The sequence below is a fragment of the Eucyclogobius newberryi genome, unplaced genomic scaffold, assembly GCF_026437365.1.
Source record: "Eucyclogobius newberryi isolate DKJ021-1_F unplaced genomic scaffold, fEucNew1.0.hap1 SCAF_7, whole genome shotgun sequence".
NCBI classification, from domain to species: domain Eukaryota; kingdom Metazoa; phylum Chordata; class Actinopteri; order Gobiiformes; family Gobiidae; genus Eucyclogobius; species Eucyclogobius newberryi.
The window spans coordinates 37,255,454-37,275,223 of record NW_027316389.1 but is presented as its reverse complement, the minus strand read 5'-3'; the positions used below and the strand labels follow the sequence as shown (position 1 = coordinate 37,275,223).

Genomic DNA, 19,770 nt, shown 5'->3' with positions numbered 1-19,770 from the left:
CATGCCCCTGGTAGGGTCTCCCAAGGCAAACAGGTCCTAGGTGACGGGTCAGACAAAGATCGGTTCAGAAGCCTCTTATGACGACGACACGAACAAGGCCGTTTACGTCGCCCGGATCGGCGTCACCGGGGCCCCATCCTGGAGCCAGGCCTGGGATGGGTGCTCCATGGCGAGCGCCTGGTGGCCGGATCTTACCCCACGGGGCCCGGCCGGGCACAGCCCGAAAGAGCGACGTGGGGCCGCCCTCCCGTGGGCCCACCACCCGCAGGAGGATCCATAAGGGGCCGGTGCAGAGAGATCTGGGCGGCAGTCGACGGCAGGGGCCTCGGCGACCAGATCTCCAGACACAGAGACTAACTCTGGGGACATGGAATGTCACCTCGCTGGGGGGGAAAGAGCCTGAGCTTGTGCGGGAGGTTGAGCGATACCGACTAGATATAGTCGGCCTCACCTCCACGCACAGTTTGGGCTCTGGAACCCATCTCCTCGAGAGGGGCTGGACGCTCCACTTCTCTGGTGTTGCCCGCGGGGAGAGGCGGCGGGCTGGTGTGGGCTTGCTGATAGCCCCTCAGCTCAGCCGCCACGTGTTGGAGTTTACCCCGGTGAACGAGAGGGTCGCGTCCCTCCGCCTTCAGGTGGGGGACAGGTCTCTCACTGTTGTGGCGGCCTACGGGCCGAACAGCAGTGCAGAGTACCCGGCCTTCTTGGAGTCCTTGGGAGGGGTACTGGACAGTGCACCGACCGGGGACTCCGTTGTTCTACTGGGGAACTTCAACGCCCACGTGGGCAATGACAGTGACACCTGGAGAGGGGTGATCGGGAAAAACGGCTTCCCCGATCTGAACCCGAGCGAGGTTCAGTTATTGGACTTCTGTGCTAGCCACGGATTGTCCATAACGAACACCATGTTCAAGCACAAGGGTGTCCATCAGTGCACATGGCACCAGGACACCCTAGGCCGGAGGTCAATGATCGACTTTGTTGTCGTGTCATCAGACCTCCGGCCGCGTGTCTTGGACACTCGGGTGAAGAGAGGGGCAGAGTTGTCAACCGATCACCACCTGGTGGTGAGTTGGATCCGCTGGCGGAGGAGGAAGCCGGACAGACTTGGCAGACCCAAGCGCATTGTGAGGGTCTGTTGGGAACGTCTAGTGGAGCCCTCTGTCAGTAGGGTATTCAACTCGCACCTCCGGGAGAGCTTCTTCCATGTCCCGGGGGAGGTTGGGGACATTGAGTCCGAGTGGACCATGTTCTCCGCCTCCATTGTTGATGCGGCTGCTCGGAGTTGTGGTCGCAAGGTCTCCGGTGCCTGTCGTGGCGGCAACCCCCGAACCCGGTGGTGGACACCGGAAGTAAGGGATGCCGTCAGACTGAAGAAGGAGGCCTATCAGGCCACTCTGGCTTGTAGGTCTCCGGAGGTCATCGACGGGTATCGGCAGGCCAAGCGAGCCGCGGCTCGTGCTGTCGCAGAGGCAAAAACCCGGGCCTGGGAGGAGTTCGGGGAGGCCATGGAGGAGGACTATCGGTCGGCACCAAAGAAATTCTGGCAAACCGTCCGGCGCCTCAGGAGGGGGAAGCAGTGTCTCACCAACACCGTTTACGGTGCGGGTGGAGGCCTGCTGACCTCAACTGGGGATGTCGTCGGACGGTGGAAGGAATACTTTGAGGATCTCCTTAATCCCTCAGTCACGTCTTCCGAAGAGGAAGTGGAGACCGGGGACTCGGTGGCTGGCTCATCCATCACCCAAGCTGAAGTCACTGAGGTTGTTCGCAAACTCCTCGGTGGCAGGGCTCCGGGGGTGGATGAGATCCGCCCTGAGTACCTAAAGTATCTGGATGTTGTAGGACTGTCTTGGTTGACACGTCTCTGCAACATCGCGTGGCGTTCGGGGACCGTGCCTCTGGACTGGCAGACCGGGGTGGTGGTCACTCTGTTCAAGAAGGGGGGCCGGAGGGTGTGTTCCAACTACAGAGGGATCACACTCCTCAGCCTCCCGGGTAAGGTCTATTCCAAGGTACTGGAGAGGAGAATCCGACCGATAGTCGAACCTCGGATTCAGGAGGAGCAGAGTGGTTTTCGTCCCGGTCGTGGAACACTGGACCAGCTCTATACCCTCCATCGGGTGCTCGAGGGCTCATGGGAGTTTGCCCAACCAGTCCACATGTGCTTTGTGGATCTGGAGAAGGCTTTCGACCGTGTCCCTCGGGGTGTCCTTTGGGGGTGCTCCGGGAGTACGGGGTCCGGGCCCCTTTGCTCAGGGCTGTCCGGTCCCTGTATGACCGGAGCAGGAGCTGTGTTCGCATTGCCGGCAGTAAGTCAGACCTGTTCCCAGTGCATGTTGGACTCCGCCAGGGCTGCCCTTTGTCACCGGTTCTGTTCATAATTTTTATGGACAGAATTTCTAGGCGCAGTCAGGGGTCGGAGGGTGTCCGGTTTGGGGACCACAGGATCTCATCTCTGCTGTTTGCAGACGATGTTGTCCTGATGGCTCCATCAAACCCGGACCTGCAACATGCACTGGGACGGTTTGCAGCCGAGTGTGAAGCGGCTGGGATGAGAATCAGCACCTCCAAATCCGAGGCCATGGTTCTCGACCGGAAAAAGGTGGCTTGCCCTCTCCAGGTGGGTGGGGTATCCTTGCCCCAAGTGGATGAGTTCAAGTATCTCGGGGTCTTGTTCACGAGTGAGGGAAGGATGGAGCGTGAGATCGACAGGCGGATCGGTGCAGCGGCTGCAGTGATGCAGTCGCTGCATCGGACCGTTGTGGTAAAGAGGGAGCTGAGCCGAAAGGCAAAGCTCTCTATTTACCGGTCGGTCTACGTTCCTACCCTCACCTATGGTCATGAGCTTTGGGTAGTGACCGAAAGAACAAGATCGCGGATACAAGCGGTCGAAATGAGTTTCCTCCGCCGGGGGGAGCTCGGAGTAGAGCCGCTGCTCCTCCACGTCGAGAGGAGCCAGCTGAGGTGGCTCGGGCATCTGTTTCGGATGCCTCCTGGGCGCCTCCCTCGGGAGGTGTTTCAGGCATGTCCCACCGGGAAGAGGCCCCGGGGAAGACCCAGGACACGCTGGAGAGACTATGTCTCTCGGCTGGCCTGGGAACGCCTCGGGATCCCCCCGGAGGAGTTAGAGGAAGTGTCTGGGGAGAAGGAAGTCTGGGAGTCCCTGCTCAGACTGCTGCCCCCGCGACCCGGCCCCGGATAAAGCGGCAGAAGATGGATGGATGGATGGATGGCTATACAAGAGAAAATCCTTCATCTGAGCCTTTCGTGTTTCACTTTATTTTAATACGCACTTTGCTTATTTGTTTACATGCTGCTGGGTATTTTAAGTTGAGCTGCTATTTTTTTTAATTCAAATTTTGCACTATTTCTTATTCAAGCACTGTTAAAGTGTTAAAAAAGGTGCACTGTTAAAGTGTTAAAAATAAACTAAAAACTGGAGACAACCTGTTTATGTTGCATTTGTGCATTTTTTTAATGTGCTACAAAAGTATCGGATCGGGACTCGGTATCGGCAGATACTCAATCAGATGACTTTGAATCGGATTGGGGCCAAACAAAACTGATCGGGACATCCCTAGTTTAGGGTGGAGTTATAATATAATTTGTCTTGAAATAACCTATTTTTAAAATTTTATTTTTCTGTGTTGAATTTTTTTCTGGTCAGAACTCCCATTGCAGCCATGTAATTTGATTTGTTTGAGGTGATGCTACTGAGCCAGCTGTCTTTCAATATTATTTCTCAGGGTCTTGAGATTTTGAAAATGAAATGTTTGTTTAAAGTAAGTAAGTAAAGTAAAGTAAATTTGATCCATAATTGAGATGCATTTCTACGTGAAATGTATCAGATTTTAGACTTTAACTCCCAGTGTCATGGCATTTTGTTTTCATGTGGGACAGTAATGTAAACCGAGAAAGTGAGACTGGTTAACTAACTAAACTATGTTTGTGCCCAGTCAAGTACATCCGTGAGGTCTCTCCACTCTTCAAGAAGCCGCCGCTGGTTGCAGAGCTTCCCTGGGCCGGCCGCACTGACGAGTCGCCATCACACAGCTCCAGAGACCGTGACACCAAGGTCATCAGCCTCAAAATGTGTTTCATCAGCAGGAACCTGACCATGCCTGACCTGGAGAACCGGTGTGTCCTCTGCTCAACTGTCAGCACACACTCACACAATACACACATACTGTGCATCAACATCCGGTTTCTGAGCCAGACAAGCCTACCCAACACAGAGACTAATATGCAGCAAGTCGGGCTTTGTGACTCAATTTAAACCTAATCCTGATCAAATTGTTTGCACATTGCTCAATTTGGGGGTGGGGAGGTGGTGGGTCCATAAAGTGAGATTAACCCAAAGCCTGGGCAAACCAAGCTTACCAGATCCTCACTTTCATTCCACTAACGTGATTTACCAGAGTTTGCTCTGAATTGCTGTATTAACTAGGCTAACTGTCAAGATTATTTTTGCTTCGTTTAAGGGAACATTTGCCCATAGATGGTTTAAAAATCCATCTTTCAATGATCTGGTTCTGGAGTGATCAAGTCGTATTACTTTGTCTCTCCTGATTTTGCTTTAAAAACAAACAAACAAACACCTATCTAATGCTAAAGTGGTGGCTACATCGTCAATCTCAGAAAGGCGGCCGCCAGCAGGCCTCCGTGCAACGGACTTGACAGACGGGGGAGAAAACTGGCGGTGTAAGGCTTGAAGGGATGATGGAGGTGCTCATGTGGCTGAGGTAAAGTGACGCGTCTCGGATGGTGCGGTGTACCTAGGAGAGCTGAAAGCAAAGAAGGGAAGGCTGGAGGCGGAGAAGGAGACTATGAATAACAAGCTTCTTGATATGGAGTTCAGCAGAAATAATCGAAGACTTGTGGGAGTCCCAAATGGCAAGGAGAAGGACAATGTTGAAGGCTTACTTGAGATCGGGGTTCCGGAACTTGTATGTTGGACTCCATTTGCAATTTCCTGCTTCACTTTGGAGAGGGCACACCAACCCGTGCAATACCCCCACGCGGCCGGATAATATGGTTCCTAAATCACTGTGACAAGGAAAAGATTTGCAAGCCACAAAGTTCAAAGGAGATATCACTACAACAGCAAGAAGGTGTTCCTCACTCAGGATTTAGTAGCTGGTATTAGTCAACGACTAGAGTTTCACAACGTTTGTGAGTTATTCAGGCTACGATGACTGAAATGGTTTTGCATTTCCAGCCACTCTATTCAATTCAATTCAATTTATTTTTGTAACGCCCAAAATCACAACAACGGTTGCCCCTGAGGGCGACAGTGAAAAATGAATCAACAATGTCTGTGGTGGCGAGGGAGGATGTCCCAGAGTCCTCTGTCCTTAGACCCTCCTTCTCGGCCAGGAAAAACTACAAAAAACCTCCTTGGGAAAAAGTGGAAACCTGGAGGAGTTCCAGAGTGAAGGAGAGATCTGACTCTCACAGACGGACAGACGCGAGGGAGACTGGAGCTGGACCCACTCTTCAGGCAGATGAGGGTCCATCAGAGTCGAGCTGGACCCACTCTTCAGGCAGATGAGGGACCGTCCATACGGGGCAGGGACCACTTCACCAGGAGAGGGGCATCTGGGTCCACAGGTCCTCAGGAGTGAGAAAAAGAAGCCAAATTTCCCCCTGCAATGTTGCTCCTAGGGCAGCATAGCTAAAGCTGTGAGTTTATATTTCTGTTCCTAACTGGCCTGACCATAAGCGATTTCAAAGAGGAACATTTTAAGCCTGGACTTAAATGAAGAGACTGTCAACATATTTAACATGGGCCGGGAGCTGATTCCATAACACAGGTGCTGATTCCATAACACAGGAGCCTGGTAGCTAAACGCTCTACCTCCTACAGTACTTTTAGAGACTCTTGGGACCACCAGAAAGCCAGCATTTTGAGAGCGAAGAGCTCTGCTTGGTTGAAATGGTTCTATAGCATCTTTGAGGTAGGATGGGGCCATGTCATTTATGGCTTTGTAGGTCAGGAGTAGAATTTTAAATTTGATCCTAAACTCGATGGGGAGCCAGTGAAGAGACTCCAGCACCGGCGTAATGTGCTCTCTTCTTTTTGTTCCTGTTAGTAATCTTGCTGCTGCATTTTGAACCAGTTGAAAGCTTTTTATGGAGCTTTTAGGACACGCTGCAAGCAGGGAGTTACAGTAGTCTAATCTAGTCGTTACAAATGCATGGATAAGTTTTTCGGCATCACTTTTAGGCAGGATTCTTATGATTTTGGCTATGTTGCGCAAATGGAAATAGGCTGTTTTACAGGCTTGATTTATATGAGCTTTAAATGAGAGCTCCTGGTCAAATAAGACTCCAAGGTTTCTTACAGTAGAACTGGAGGCTACACTGACATTGTCCAGTGTGACTATCTGCTCAGATAGAGCGTCTCGTAGATGTTTAGGGCCAAGCACAATGACCTCGGTTTTTACAGGGTTAAGAAGCAGGTAGTTTAGTGTCATCCAGGTTTTTATCTCCTTCACACAAGCACTAAGTCTGTCTACTTGATCGCTCTGATCAGGTTTTTATTGATAAATACAGCTGAGTGTCATCTGCATAGCAGTGGAAGTTAATGCCATGCTTTCTGATAATGTTGCCTAACGGCAGCATATAAAGAGTAAACAGAATTGGACCGTGTACTGAACCCTGTGGCACACCATAAATTACTTAAGCGCAAGTGAGGAGCTCTTGTTTACATTAACAAATTGGATTTAAACCAGCTAAGGGCTGTTCCTCCGACACCTGCGTCACATTCTAACCACTGCAGTAGAATGTTGTGGTCGATGGTGTCAAGCGCTGCGCTGAGGTCCAACAGGACCAGGATTGAGATCAGTCCATCAGCGGCTAATAACAAATCGTTTGTGACTTTAACTAGTGCAGTTTCAGTGCTGTGGTGGGCTCTGAACCCTGACTGGAAGACTTCAAATAAGTTATTGTCCTGTAGGTGGTGACAAAGCTGTTTTACTACAACTTTATCAAGGATTTTAGAGACAAAGGGAAGATTTGAAATAAGTCTGTAACCTTTATATGTCTCTATTGTGACAAACTCCAGTGGAGGCAGAAATGCTTTTCAGCAAAATGCAGAAAACAGACCGGAGCTCTAACAGCAGGAGTTTAAAGGCGCAATGGACGATTTTTCGGCGATTTGAGAACGCAGGCGGAAGTGCGCATGCGCACTCCCCCGTGCGGCCTGATACAACACACACTTGCGTTTGTTTATTAGCGCAACGGAGCGCATCGCATCTCTTGTCTCCCGTAGATTTCTGTCCACTTCTGCGTCAGCTCGAACTGTCTTTCTTGTCTTCATTTTGCCCCGTACACTGAGGGAACTATATTATGATAGATCCATGCGGTTAGGCACGCGGAAACGTGGGGACGAACCGCACGCGGCTGCAGGTGAGCGGTAGGTGCGTTTTATGATTGATACGTGGCAGGACAGATGATTTATCCACGCCACGAGGAAATATGATCAAAAAATTTGCTGAAAAAATCGTCCATTCCACCTTTAATTCACCAATTTAGGGTGTGTGAATTCTTGTCTCATAATGTGACAATAATTGTCACATTATGAGACAGAAGAAATGGTAACTCTGTAGCCTGAAGAACATTGTCAGAACAACATTTGGTAATTCTGATGTCTGGGTCATACCAATTTATTTTCGAAGGGCGACAGTGAAAAATAGATTTACTATTTTCCTATGAACATTGTTTAATGTTCCAACATCCCATGTCCTTAGACCCTACTTCTCAGCAATGAAAAACTACAAAATACTTTGGCAGAAAATAGAATCCTCGGGGAGAACAACAGTGAAGGAGAAAGGTCCTACTCCCACAGACGGACAGGCTGATGCGCTTCAATTTGCAGACGATCTGTGGAGCCAGAATCCCTCAGGAGGAGAGACGGTTCAAACAGGCAGTTGAGGAGCATCCGGATCTACAGGTCGCATCGGCAGTGCCTGAAACGGTACCACTCCCCGAGGGGCAGAAGCCGAAAAAGATGTGTATAGCCATGAACACAACACAGGTGAACTAAAATATTAGGCAAGGCCAGTTTATTTGTAGAGCACCTTTCATACACAAGGCAATTCAAAGTGCGTCACACAACAAGAAAAAATGCATTCAAATCACAAAGAAATTAAAGAAATCATAAAACAGTTTAAGAAATAAAAGGGATCAGTGTCATATGCACAGTTAAACTAAATTGTTTTTAGCTCAGATTTGAAAATCTCACATCTTCAGAAAGACTATTCCAGATTTTAGCTCATAAAACTGAAACACAGATTCCCCATGTTTAGTCCTGATTCTGGGCACCAGCAGGAGGCCGGCCCCTGAGGTCCTCAGAGTCCGAGATGGTTCATATGGCACTAATATATGTCCGTGATTTGACTTGTACACAAGGAAAGCTGCTTTAGAGGTGCCATAACATGCTTTTTTTCACGTTTCGTAGTCTATCCTAAGTGTATAATTGATCATAATAAGGGCTGTGCAACACCCTTAACATAATAGTTAAGAAATATCACCCAGACCTTGGACCCCCTCACCAACCCGGAAATGCAAACGGCTTGGTTTGATATTTGCCCCCACCCTTGCGAAGAGCGATCTGGCTCCCCCGCCCAACCCGTGACGTAGTCTCAGAGAGCGTGTGTGCCCCACAGCTGTCAGCTCCGCCGTGCGCCGCTCCGCGCGAGTGAGTGAGAGTCTACTTTGAGACTAAATAAAACTGGTGTTTATTCTACAGCGTGCACAGAACAGATATATCTATAGCTCTATATCTCTATATATCTCTAGATCTAGATCTAGATCTAGAGCTATATATCTATAGATCTAGATCTATAGATTTATATATTTTTGTGATGATTAGCAATTTCAGCAACAGGTTCAACAGCTTCAACCTTGGGCAGCAGCTCCTCCTGTTAATTCAGAATTCGTTCCTCATCAGAGAAGTCAGAGGATTTTCGAAGGAAGCGACTCAGACATTCAAGTGGGCACATGCAGGATCTCTACAGCTTGAGCTCATTGATCTGCAGGGAAATGCTGCATTAAGAGAGCATTTTGAAACAACTGACCCTGCTACTTTCTGGTTAGACTGTTTCTGAGAGTGTGTTCCCTGGTCTAACCAAAGTAGCACTGACCTTGACTATGTTTGGATCGATTTACAGCTGTGAGTCAGCTTTTTCAACTATGAACATTGTCAAAAACAAGTACCGTTCTAGGCTCAGCAATGAACACCTAGATATGTGTCTGAAAATGGCACTAACTTCATTCCACCCAAGATTTAAATTACTGGCAGGTCAGCTACATGCTCATTCTGCTCATTAAAAGTAGGGTCCAGGACCCTATAAGAAAAGGAAAAGAAAAATAATTAAAAGAGAGAATTTCAAAGAAGGGGTTTAGGGGTTTGCATCTCTCCCCCTAAAAAGCCACTTGTTTTCTGAAGATGTGGACTTTTTTCTGGAAAAGTAGGCCTTCATTTTTTTTAGGTTGGGACCTCCTTATTTGCTCTGTTTGCACATTTTAGTTTTTATAAGTTATTTAAGAGAATATTTAGTTATTCCACTTTGCACATTTTTTTGTTTTTTTTTTGTTTCTGCTTTCTTTAATCTGAAATAAAGGCCTTGCATTTATTTGCCTGGGACTACTTTTATTTATGGTAAAAGAGCTAGTTATGCACCCAGTTCATTTCCTGCATTGGAAATTAACAATAAGTATTGTTGAAAACAGATGAAAATGTCGGCACAAGCTGGACTTTGGTTTGGACCTTCTACTTGAACAAAATTTAATAACTGGACCTCAGTGACTTTTAATTGAATACCCCTGACCTACAACATCCGGAGACATTAGGTACTCGGGGCGGATCTCATCCACCCCCGGAGCCCTGCCAACAACCTCAATGACTTCAGCTTGGCTGACGAGTCAGCCTCCGAATCCACAGTCCCTGCCTCGTCTTTGGAAGACGTGACAGTGGGATTAAGGAGGTCCTTAAAGTATTCTTTCTACCGTCCGATGACACCCCCAGTCGAGGTCAGCAGGTGTCCACCCACACCATAAATGGTGGTGGTGAAGCACTGCTTCCCCCTCCTGAGGCGCCGGACGGTTTTCCAGAATTTCTTTCGGGCCGACCATGGACTCCTCCATAGCCTCCCCAATTTTCTCCCTGCCCCAGTCACGACAGGCACCTGAGACCTTGCAACCACTGCTCCGAGCAGCTGCACTGACAATGGAGGTCTAGTACATGGTCCACTCGAACTCATTGTCCCCTGCCTCCCCGGGATCTGGAAGAAGCTCTCCCAGAGGTGTGAGTTTAAAGACCCTGCTGACAGAGGGCTCCGCAAGATCGGTTGACAGTTCTGCCCCTCTCTTCACCCGAGGGTCCAAGACAGGAAGTCGGATGACATGACATCAAAGTTGATCATTGATCTCCAGCCTAGGGTGTCCTGGTGCCAGGTGCACTGATGGACACCCTTGTGCTTGAACATGGTGTTCGTTATGGACAATGTGGCTAGCACAGAAGTCCAATAACTGAACTCTGCTCGAGTTCAAATCGGGGAAGCCGTTCTTCCCGATCAACCCTCTCCAGGTGTCACTGCCGTTGCCCACGTGGGCGCCAGTCCCCCAGTAGAACAACAGATTCCCCAGTCGGTGCACTATCCAGTACCCCTCCCAAGGACTCCAAGAAGGCCGTGTACTCTGCACTGCTGTTCGGCCTGTAGGCTGACAACAGTGAGAGACCTGTCCCCAACCCGAAGGTGCAGGGACGCGACTCTCTCGTTCACCTGGGTGAACTCCAACACGTGGCAGCTAAGCTGTAGGACTATAAGCAAAGCCACACCAGCCCGCCGCCTCTCCCCGCGGGCAACACCAGAGAAGTGGAGCATCCAGGACGTCTCAAGGAGATGGGTTCCAGAGCCCGAACTGTGCGTGGAGTTGAGGCCAGCTATATCTAGTCAGAACTGCTCAAACTCCCACACAAGCTCGGGCTCTTTCCCCCACAGCGAGGATATTTCCCCAGAGTCAGATTCTGTGTGCGTAGATCGGATCCTTCTGCAGGTGGTGGGTCCACGGGAGGACAGCCCCACGTCATTTCAGCTGTTTACAGCCGGGCCCAGTGGGGCCACCAGACACTTGCCTTTGAGCACCCACCCCAGGCCTGGCTCAAGGATGGGCCCCCGATCACGCCTATTCTGGCTACGCTTTTTCTTGAACTCATCATAAAGGTGTAGTGTAGCGTAGCGTAGCGTAGCGTAGCGTAGCGTAGCGTAGCGTATATACACACACACCTGCAAGATGCCATCAACCTGGCACTCCACTTCATCTCGCAGTATCTGGACTCCCTGGGAACCTATGCCAGGATCCTGTTTTGGACTTTTACATTCACCATCCTCCCTGCTCTGGAGGGACAAGCTCTCTCAGCTCAACATGCCTGACTCCACCTGCAGATGGATCACTGACTTCCTGACAGAACGGCGGCAGTGCGTATGGCTAGGGAAGAATATGTACTGCAGGGCTCAGATTAAGGATTTTCACTTGTATAGCGGCGCTGCTAAACAATCCGTACATTTTTTCCAATTTGTATAGCAATTTGATAATTGCATAGCAAAACAATCAATATTTTCCATTGATGTAATAAGATTATTTATTTCAATGTATTTGTAAACATTATATAAAAAAAACAACAACTAACAAATTAACTTTTAAATGCTTAATTTTTTTTTTCAAAATAAAATAGAAAACTTTCAAATAAAATTATTTGTTGAACAAATTACGTAACACCAAGTCAAATGGCCTTATTTACTACTTTCTTCCATATCATCATCATCAGATGACTATTTGACTATCAGAGTCTGTATTGGCTTCTAGTCAATCTTCGCTAAAAACTGCTTAGTAGCCTCCTTTGGGTGTCCGTTTCTTGACTCACACAAAAATCCTCACGAACAAAAACTCACGTAGTCCGTGGTGCGTTTATTTCTTTTATTTTGCACAATCAAAAAGATGCACGATGTTCTGCGCTGTGCGGATGTGCGGGGATGTGCGGGATATGCCCGGATATGCGCGGTCAAAGACCGTGTCGGTCACCCTCTGACTTCCATCTCGACCCGTCTCACCTGTTCCCCTTTTACCAATTAAGTTTGGCCTACTTCTCTGGCCCCGCCCTCTCCCGCTCCATACTGAAGCATGACATAAATTATACATTTAACTTAAGAATTAGGCTTTGTTAATAATTAGAAAATTAGGAATTTAGGAATTAGCAATTACATTAATTTAATACTTATTTATACTTAAACAAAGATACTTTTCTTAATTAATTCCATTATTGCTCTAACATCTCCAGCCCCTAATTGCTGGCCTAGCAATTACAAATATAACACAACAATGCATAATGTTATACTAATATTTAAATCTAATACTCAATTAAGACTTAGGTTTTCCTTTGTTTTAAATAAGAAAGTTTGGGTCCAGTCAGTTAGTTCTGAGGCAGGTTCAATGTTCATTAATCTTCATTCTCCAATACCAAGCATAGTTTGGTCACAGGACGCTGCAGAATACCAGTCTTAGTTTTAATAAGAGCATTTCGCACTAATCCTTTACTTCCAGGCGTTGTTTGCAGGACCCGTCCCAGGATCCATGAATTCCTGGGAGCCGTGTGATCCACGATAACAACAACATCACCTGGTTGTAGATTTCTTTTGACTTTGTTCCATTTGTTTCTTTGCTGCATTATTGGGAGATATTCTCTGACCCATCTTCTCCAAAAAAGGTCAGCGAGGTACTGCACTTGTCTCCATCTTTTCCTAGAGTATATGTCATCTTTGTCAAATAATCCTGGAGGCAGAACGGGCTTTGTTTTAAGCAGCAGGAGATGGTTTGGTGTTAATGGTTCCACATCATTTTTGTCATCTGTTACTGTTGTGATGGGCCTGTCATTCATTATTGCTTCCACCTCGCAGAGCATTGTTTGTAGGGCCTCATCATCCATGACTTGTTCCTTCATTATAGAGCACAATATCCTTTTCAGAGTTCGGATAAGTCTCTCCCATACACCTCCATGGTGGGCTCCTCCTGCAGGGTTGAATATCCAGTTTATGCCTTTGTTTAGGAGTGTTTCACTAATCTTGTTGTGATTTAACTCTTCCAGTGATCTTTTAAGTTCTTTATCTGCACCAACGAGGTTTGTGCCTTGGTCTGATCTGATACTTGATACAGTTCCTCTGCGACATATAAATCTTCGGACTGCATTTATACATGAGCTCGTGTCCAGGCTGCTGGCTACTTCCAAATGCACTGCTCGAGTGTTTAAACAAGTGAAGATTACACCCCATCTTTTCACAGTAGCTCGACCCCGTTTTGTTTCAAATGGTCCAAAATAGTCCACACCAACTGTGCTGAATGGTGGCATGTTAGGCAATACTCGATCTTCTGGAAGATCTGCCATCTTCTGCTCTCCAGCCGCAGACTGCATTCGCCGGCAATAAACACAGGTTCTGATGATGTTGCGTGCGGCAGCATTAGCAGAGGACATCCAGTATTTTTGATGTAATTTTGACAACATATGGTTTCGACCGGTATGACCAATTTGCTCATGGATGGCTTTGAGGATCAGTTTAGAGATGTGGGACCTTTTAGGCAAAATGATAGGATTTTTTATTTCTATGGGCATAGACAGTTTGTTGATCCTGCCACCAACTCTCAACAGTCCCTCGTGGTCCAGCCTGGGGTCCATCTTGTAGATTGAACTGTTCTTAGGGCTGTATTTTTTCCGTTCAATAAGGTCAATTTCCTGTTTGTAATGTTGTCTTTGTTCATATGCAATAATACATTGTTCAGCATATTCAACATCTTTCACTGTCAACTTATTCTCATTTTCTTTCAAATTTTCCTTTTTTCTTTTTGTCCTTTTCAGTAACAGTCCCTTAAACTTCAGGATCCATGCAACACTTCTTTTGAGTTTATTCCAATCCGAAAAATACTCCATTAGTTTGCTGGTGGGACTTATTTGTGCAACATTGACAGTGTTCACAAAGACATCCTTTTTGACCTCGGGGTCCTCATTTGAAACAGGATATTTCATTGCCTCCGGAATAGGTGGCCATTGTTTTTCATTTTGTTCTAAGAAAGCTGGTCCTTTTATCCATCTTTTGGATTTTAGGAAAGCCTCAATGCTCAAACCACGTGAGGCATCATCTGCAGGGTTTTGCCTTGAATCCACATATCTCCACTGGTCCACAAAAGACAATGCCTGGATAACGGCAATACGGTTTGCAACAAAAGTTTGAAATCTTCTTGACTGGTTTCGAATGTATTTCAAAACAGACTGACTGTCTGTCCAGTAAACGGATTCTTTTAAGTCCATTTTTAGCTCTGCTTTTAACATGCGATCCACACGGACAGCAAGAGTGGCAGCTGTGAGCTCCAGTCTGGGGATAGTAATTTTCTTTAGAGGTGTTACTCTTGCTTTTCCCAAAATTAAAGCCACATGAAGGTGTCCTGAGCTGTTGGTGACTCTCAGGTAGCTTGCAGTGCCGTACCCTTGTTCGCTTGCATCAGAGAAGTGATGTAATTGAGCGGTCACTGGTTTGCCAAAGTCTTCTGGGTTTAGGCATCGATTTATTTGAAAATGTTTTAGTTGTTCCAGTTCAAACAACCATCTTTCATAACGTTGTGACAGTTCATCGGGAATTATTGTATCCCATCCACATTTCAGCTGACAGAGGGTTTGTAGAATAAGTTTTGCTTTCAACACGAATGGTGCTACCAGGCCCAAGGGATCATAGACAGAACTTACAGTAGAGAGAATTGCTCTTCTGGTTAGTGATTTAGTTTTGACTGAAATCTGAAACCCAAAGGTGTCACTCTCTATATTCCATGTCATGCCCAAGGCTCTTTCCACTGGTAGTTTGTCTCTGTCCAAGTCAAGTGCTTTAATCTGTTTAGCTTGATTTTCTTCTGGAATAGAAAACAGAACAGAACGACTATTGCTGACCCATTTAGTCAGTTTGAATCCACCTTTGGCGCATAGCTCACTCAACTCTTTGACTAGATGAATGGCTTCCTTTTCTGTTGGGACAGATTTGAGGCAGTCGTCCACATAGAAGTTTGATTTGATTGTGTCAACTGCTGTAGCTGTGAAACTTTGCTTGTTGTCATCTGCTGTCTTTTTCAGTGCAAAATTGGCGCAGCTTGGTGAAGAGATGGCGCCAAATAGATGAACTTTCATTCTGTATTGCTGCAAGGGTTGGCTCACATCTCCATTTGGCCACCATAGAAATCTCAGAAAATTTGAATCCTCTTCATTCACTCTCACCTGGTGAAACATTCCTTCAATATCTGCCATTACTGCGACTTGTTCTTGACGGAATCTTAGCAGCACACCAAGTAGTGAGTTTGTCAAATCAGGTCCCTGCAGCAGCTCTTTATTGAGGGACGTGCCTTGAAACGATGACGTACAATCAAACACAACTCTGAGAGTCTTTTTCCGCCTGTGATACACACCATGATGGGGGATGTACCACACTTTGCCCTTTTGTATGTGCAGCTCCTTTTGATGGCACCTTTTCAGCATAACCTTTAGTTATGATGTCATCCATAAATGATATGTATTCCTCTGCAAAACTGTTGTTGTGTTTGAACTTTTTGGCCAAATATTGAGCTCTTTGTTCAGCAAGATGACAGTTATTAGGCATGACAGTGTCTCTGTTGCGGAGTGGCAATGGTAAGTAATAGTGATCGTCTTTCCATGTGGCGTCTTGTGTCATCATATTCATGAACTTCGTGTCCTCCACTGACATTTGGGGCCTTTCTTCATATTCTTTTTCAGGAAAGTCATGACTATATTGTTGCCTCAAAATAGTCTCCAAGTTTTCAATTGAAATGCGGTTTACTGATGCCACAGGTCTACCATGTCGGTCCACAGCTGCAGAATTGAGTGGCCCATTCACCACCCATCCAAGTAAAGTTCTTACAGCATAGGGGCCGTTACCATGACTATTTATAATCTGCCATGGTTCCATTGCCTTTGGCACATCTACTCCAATCAGGAGTTCCACGTCCGCATCAATTTGTTTGATTTGTATTTCCTTTAGATAAGGCCATTTGTCGATGTCAGTTTGCGTGAATATGTTTCGTTTCGTCACTGGAATATTTGTCTGAGTGTACGTTTTTTCCAGGTCGATAAAGTTATTTCCATCTACATCACTAACTTGTAAACCACTTATTTCATAGCTGTCAACTGGCTTTCTTTGTCCCATTGTTTGCAACAAAACTTGTGTCTTTTTCCCGTTGATATTAAGTTGTCTCATGATGTTTTCTGTGCAGAATGTGGCTGTACTTCCAGGGTCAAGGGTCTCCTTTTGCCGCTTTTAGCTGTACAGGCACTATCGACAGTTTACAGTCACTTCCAGCCCCAGTATCACAACTCTTTCTCTTTTCCATTGAAAATAATGTGCCACCGACCGATTGTTTCTGTTGCAGATTTGAACTGTCCATTGAGCGGTGTATATGTAGCACACTTGGATGTCTGCCTTGACAGTATTCACAAGTCATTCTTCTTTTACATACTTTACTCACATGTCCCTTGTTTAAGCAACCAAAGCAAATTCCATTGTTTTTAAGCAGTTGTACTTTTACATCATGTTTCTGTGCTTTAAGGTTTTCACACTGATCCAGAGAATGATTTGCTTTTCCACAAATACAACACACAGCTTTACAGTCGTTTATGGTCATGACAAAACTGCTGCTCTTATTTCTCTGTGGACGCAGCTGAGGTCTTGAGTCTATTGCCACAGTGGGTCTTTGATAGGTTTTTCTGGAGACATCTTGGATTTCACCAAAGAGAGGGTCTAGTAAAATACTAGCTTGTTTTTCAATAAATGCCACCAGGTCAGAAAATCCTGCTCGGGTTTTATTTTTCTCTAAGAGCTCATGTGCCACTGTTCTCCACCTTTCTTTGAGTTTATATGGCAGTTTTGACAGAATCAGCTTGAGATTCGATGTTAGATTCAATTCTTGAATTGCCTTCAACTGTTTCATTGTGTTACAACATCCTCTCAGATAAAGTGCATATTCATGCAATGCATTTCCATCCTCTGGTCTGATATTGTTCCAGTTAAGAGCCTTTTCCATGTATGCATTTGCTATTTTGATTTCATCTCCAAAATGTCTTTTCAAGAGTTTTTGTGCTTCTTTATATCCCAGCGTTATATCCATATGAAAACAGCTCCTTACAAGCTCTTTTGCTTGGCCACTTGTATATTGTTCCAAATAATAGAGTCTGTCATCATCATTATTTGTTTTATTCTCAATGCCATACTTAAATGCTCTTATAAATGTTTGAAAATGCAAAGGATTTCCATCAAACACTTGAATTTGTCTTGAGGGGAGTGAGGACTGTTGCTGCTGTGACATTAGGAGACTGGTGATGTCATTTTGTTTTTGAATAACAGAGAGCAGCTCTCTGGAAAGTAATGCTTCAGAACCTGTGCTCGAGTCACTTTCAGAGTCACTTTCTCTCCCAGGTGTGGCTCTCACATATACAGGTGGAGTGGGGTTGAACTTGGGATTTCTAGATTTCCCTCCATCCGGTAGTTGATTTATAACGTGTTGAAGTGGAGTTTTGGGTATCGTAGCAATGTCAGGATAATTAACAGATGAGCCCTCAGAAATGCCCATCGACACATTGTGTTCTTTGATGCTTGTGATATATTGATCATGTTTGCGTTCGCTCTCACTCAGTGCTTTGTGTAACATTGCATTTTCAGCACCTTGAGTGCAATTGTCCAAAACCTTTAACATGGCATCAGATGCAGCGATATTAGCTGCCAGCTCCATTGTCTCAAGTTTAGCGTTGATTTTGGCCTTCTCAGCTTCCATTGCATGTTTTTCAGTTAGCACAGCCATCCGAGCTTCCATAGCAGCCTTTTCAGAGGCTAGTTTCAGGCGCTCTCTAGAGGCACTGGAGCTCTGTGATTTTCCAGAATTTGAGCTTCCTCTTGATCGAAAAGACACATTTGATGCACTGTCCTTTGGTTCTACTTGTTGGTCTGGACTCATAATCCATGAGTCAACTTCCATCATAAAAGAATTAAAGATTTCCATTTTAGGCTCATACCAATCAATTTTTTCATTTTCTTGTATTTCTGGAGGTAATAGTCTTTGCACTGCTTCATGACATGCTTTAAACTCCCTCAATGCCACTTTAAAATGTTCAAAAATATTTGTGACATAGTTTGTATTGAGAGGATTAGAAAGAAGCGCTTTAATTTCATTCATTTGTCTTGTACATGCGCCCAGCCTTCCTCTGCGACTGGCACTGAGTCTTTTGAGGTCATTTTCCATTTCTCCGTTATTGTTTTGAGCCATTTCCTCCTCATTTCCACGTTCCTCCGTTTCATTCATTTGTCCAGATCCGTTTGCACAACTTTAGTGATTGTTCCAACTTTTTCCAAGAATATTTTCCGTTTCATTTACAATCCGTGCCTTTGGTCAGAAGGCGCGAGATTGTTCAAATGTCCAAAGCCACAATTGCGCTATTGATACTCACACGGCGCGAGCCTCGCGCGCTCATCCAGCGGCGTCTCTGATCCATTCATAATTCCAAACGTGTGCCACGCCCCGTTGCGTCTTTGCTCCGGATTCCAGCGTTCCCGTGTCTTTGACTTTACCGGGTCTTTGACTTTGCCAGGTCTTTGACTTTGTATTGGCTTCTAGTCAATCTTCGCTAAAAACTGCTTAGTAGCCTCCTTTGGGTGTCCGTTTCTTGACTCACACAAAAATCCTCACGAACAAAAACTCACGTAGTCCGTGGTGCGTTTATTTCTTTTATTTTGCACAATCAAAAAGATGCACGATGTTCTGCGCTGTGCGGATGTGCGGGGATGTGCGGGATATGCCCGGATATGCGCGGTCAAAGACCATGTCGGTCACCCTCTGACTTCCATCTCGACCCGTCTCACCTGTTCCCCTTTTACCAATTAAGTTTGGCCTACTTCTCTGGCCCCGCCCTCTCCCGCTCCATACTGAAGCATGACATAAATTATACATTTAACTTAAGAATTAGGCTTTGTTAATAATTAGAAAATTAGGAATTTAGGAATTAGCAATTACATTAATTTAATACTTATTTATACTTAAACAAAGATACTTTTCTTAATTAATTCCATTATTGCTCTAACAGAGTCTCATTTAGATATTAATTGTCTTTACACTCACAAGTTAAATATCACCACCAGAGTCGTCATGACGATGAGCTGTTTGTATCAGAATGACTTCTTATATCCAAGACAAAACAAAAACGTGTTGTGTATGAGTGAGTTTGACCCTTTTGAATTCCACATCCTCTGAGTTCTCGGGGTGAAAACGGGAGCGCGGAGGCGACGAGGCGCTTGGCGAGCGCCGTGTCTCGCTGATCTCACGACAATAACTGCATGTTACACAATAACTATGTGTAACACATAACTGTGAGATCAGCGTGACGCGGCGATAGATCCATGGGCACTCGTCAATCGCCTTGTCGCCTCCGCGCGCGCTCCCGGCGGCTCCTCCCGCTCAGCAGTTTTCACACGCGTGATCTGTGACAGAAGAGTGGGTCCAGCTCGACTCTGATGGTCCCTCATCTGCTTGAAGAGTGGGTCCAGCTCCAGTCTCCCTCGTGTCCGTCTGTCCGTCTGTGAGAGTCGGATCTCTCCTTCACTGGAACTCCTCCAGGTTTCTACGCTTTTTTCCCCAAAGAGGTTTTTTTTGTAGTTTTTCCTGGCCGAGAAG

At 46.1% G+C, this 19,770-nt stretch overlaps 1 protein-coding gene across 1 annotated transcript in view; it reads left to right on the top strand.

The window, feature by feature from the left end:
* Positions 1-19,770, top strand: part of sntb2 (syntrophin, beta 2) — a 58,798-nt gene that overhangs the window by 24,045 nt on the left and 14,983 nt on the right. Inside the window, exon 2 of the mRNA XM_072435810.1 lies at positions 3,960-4,140. Within this exon, the coding sequence (XP_072291911.1) occupies positions 3,960-4,140 (181 nt within the window). The remainder of the gene's footprint in view (positions 1-3,959; positions 4,141-19,770) is intronic.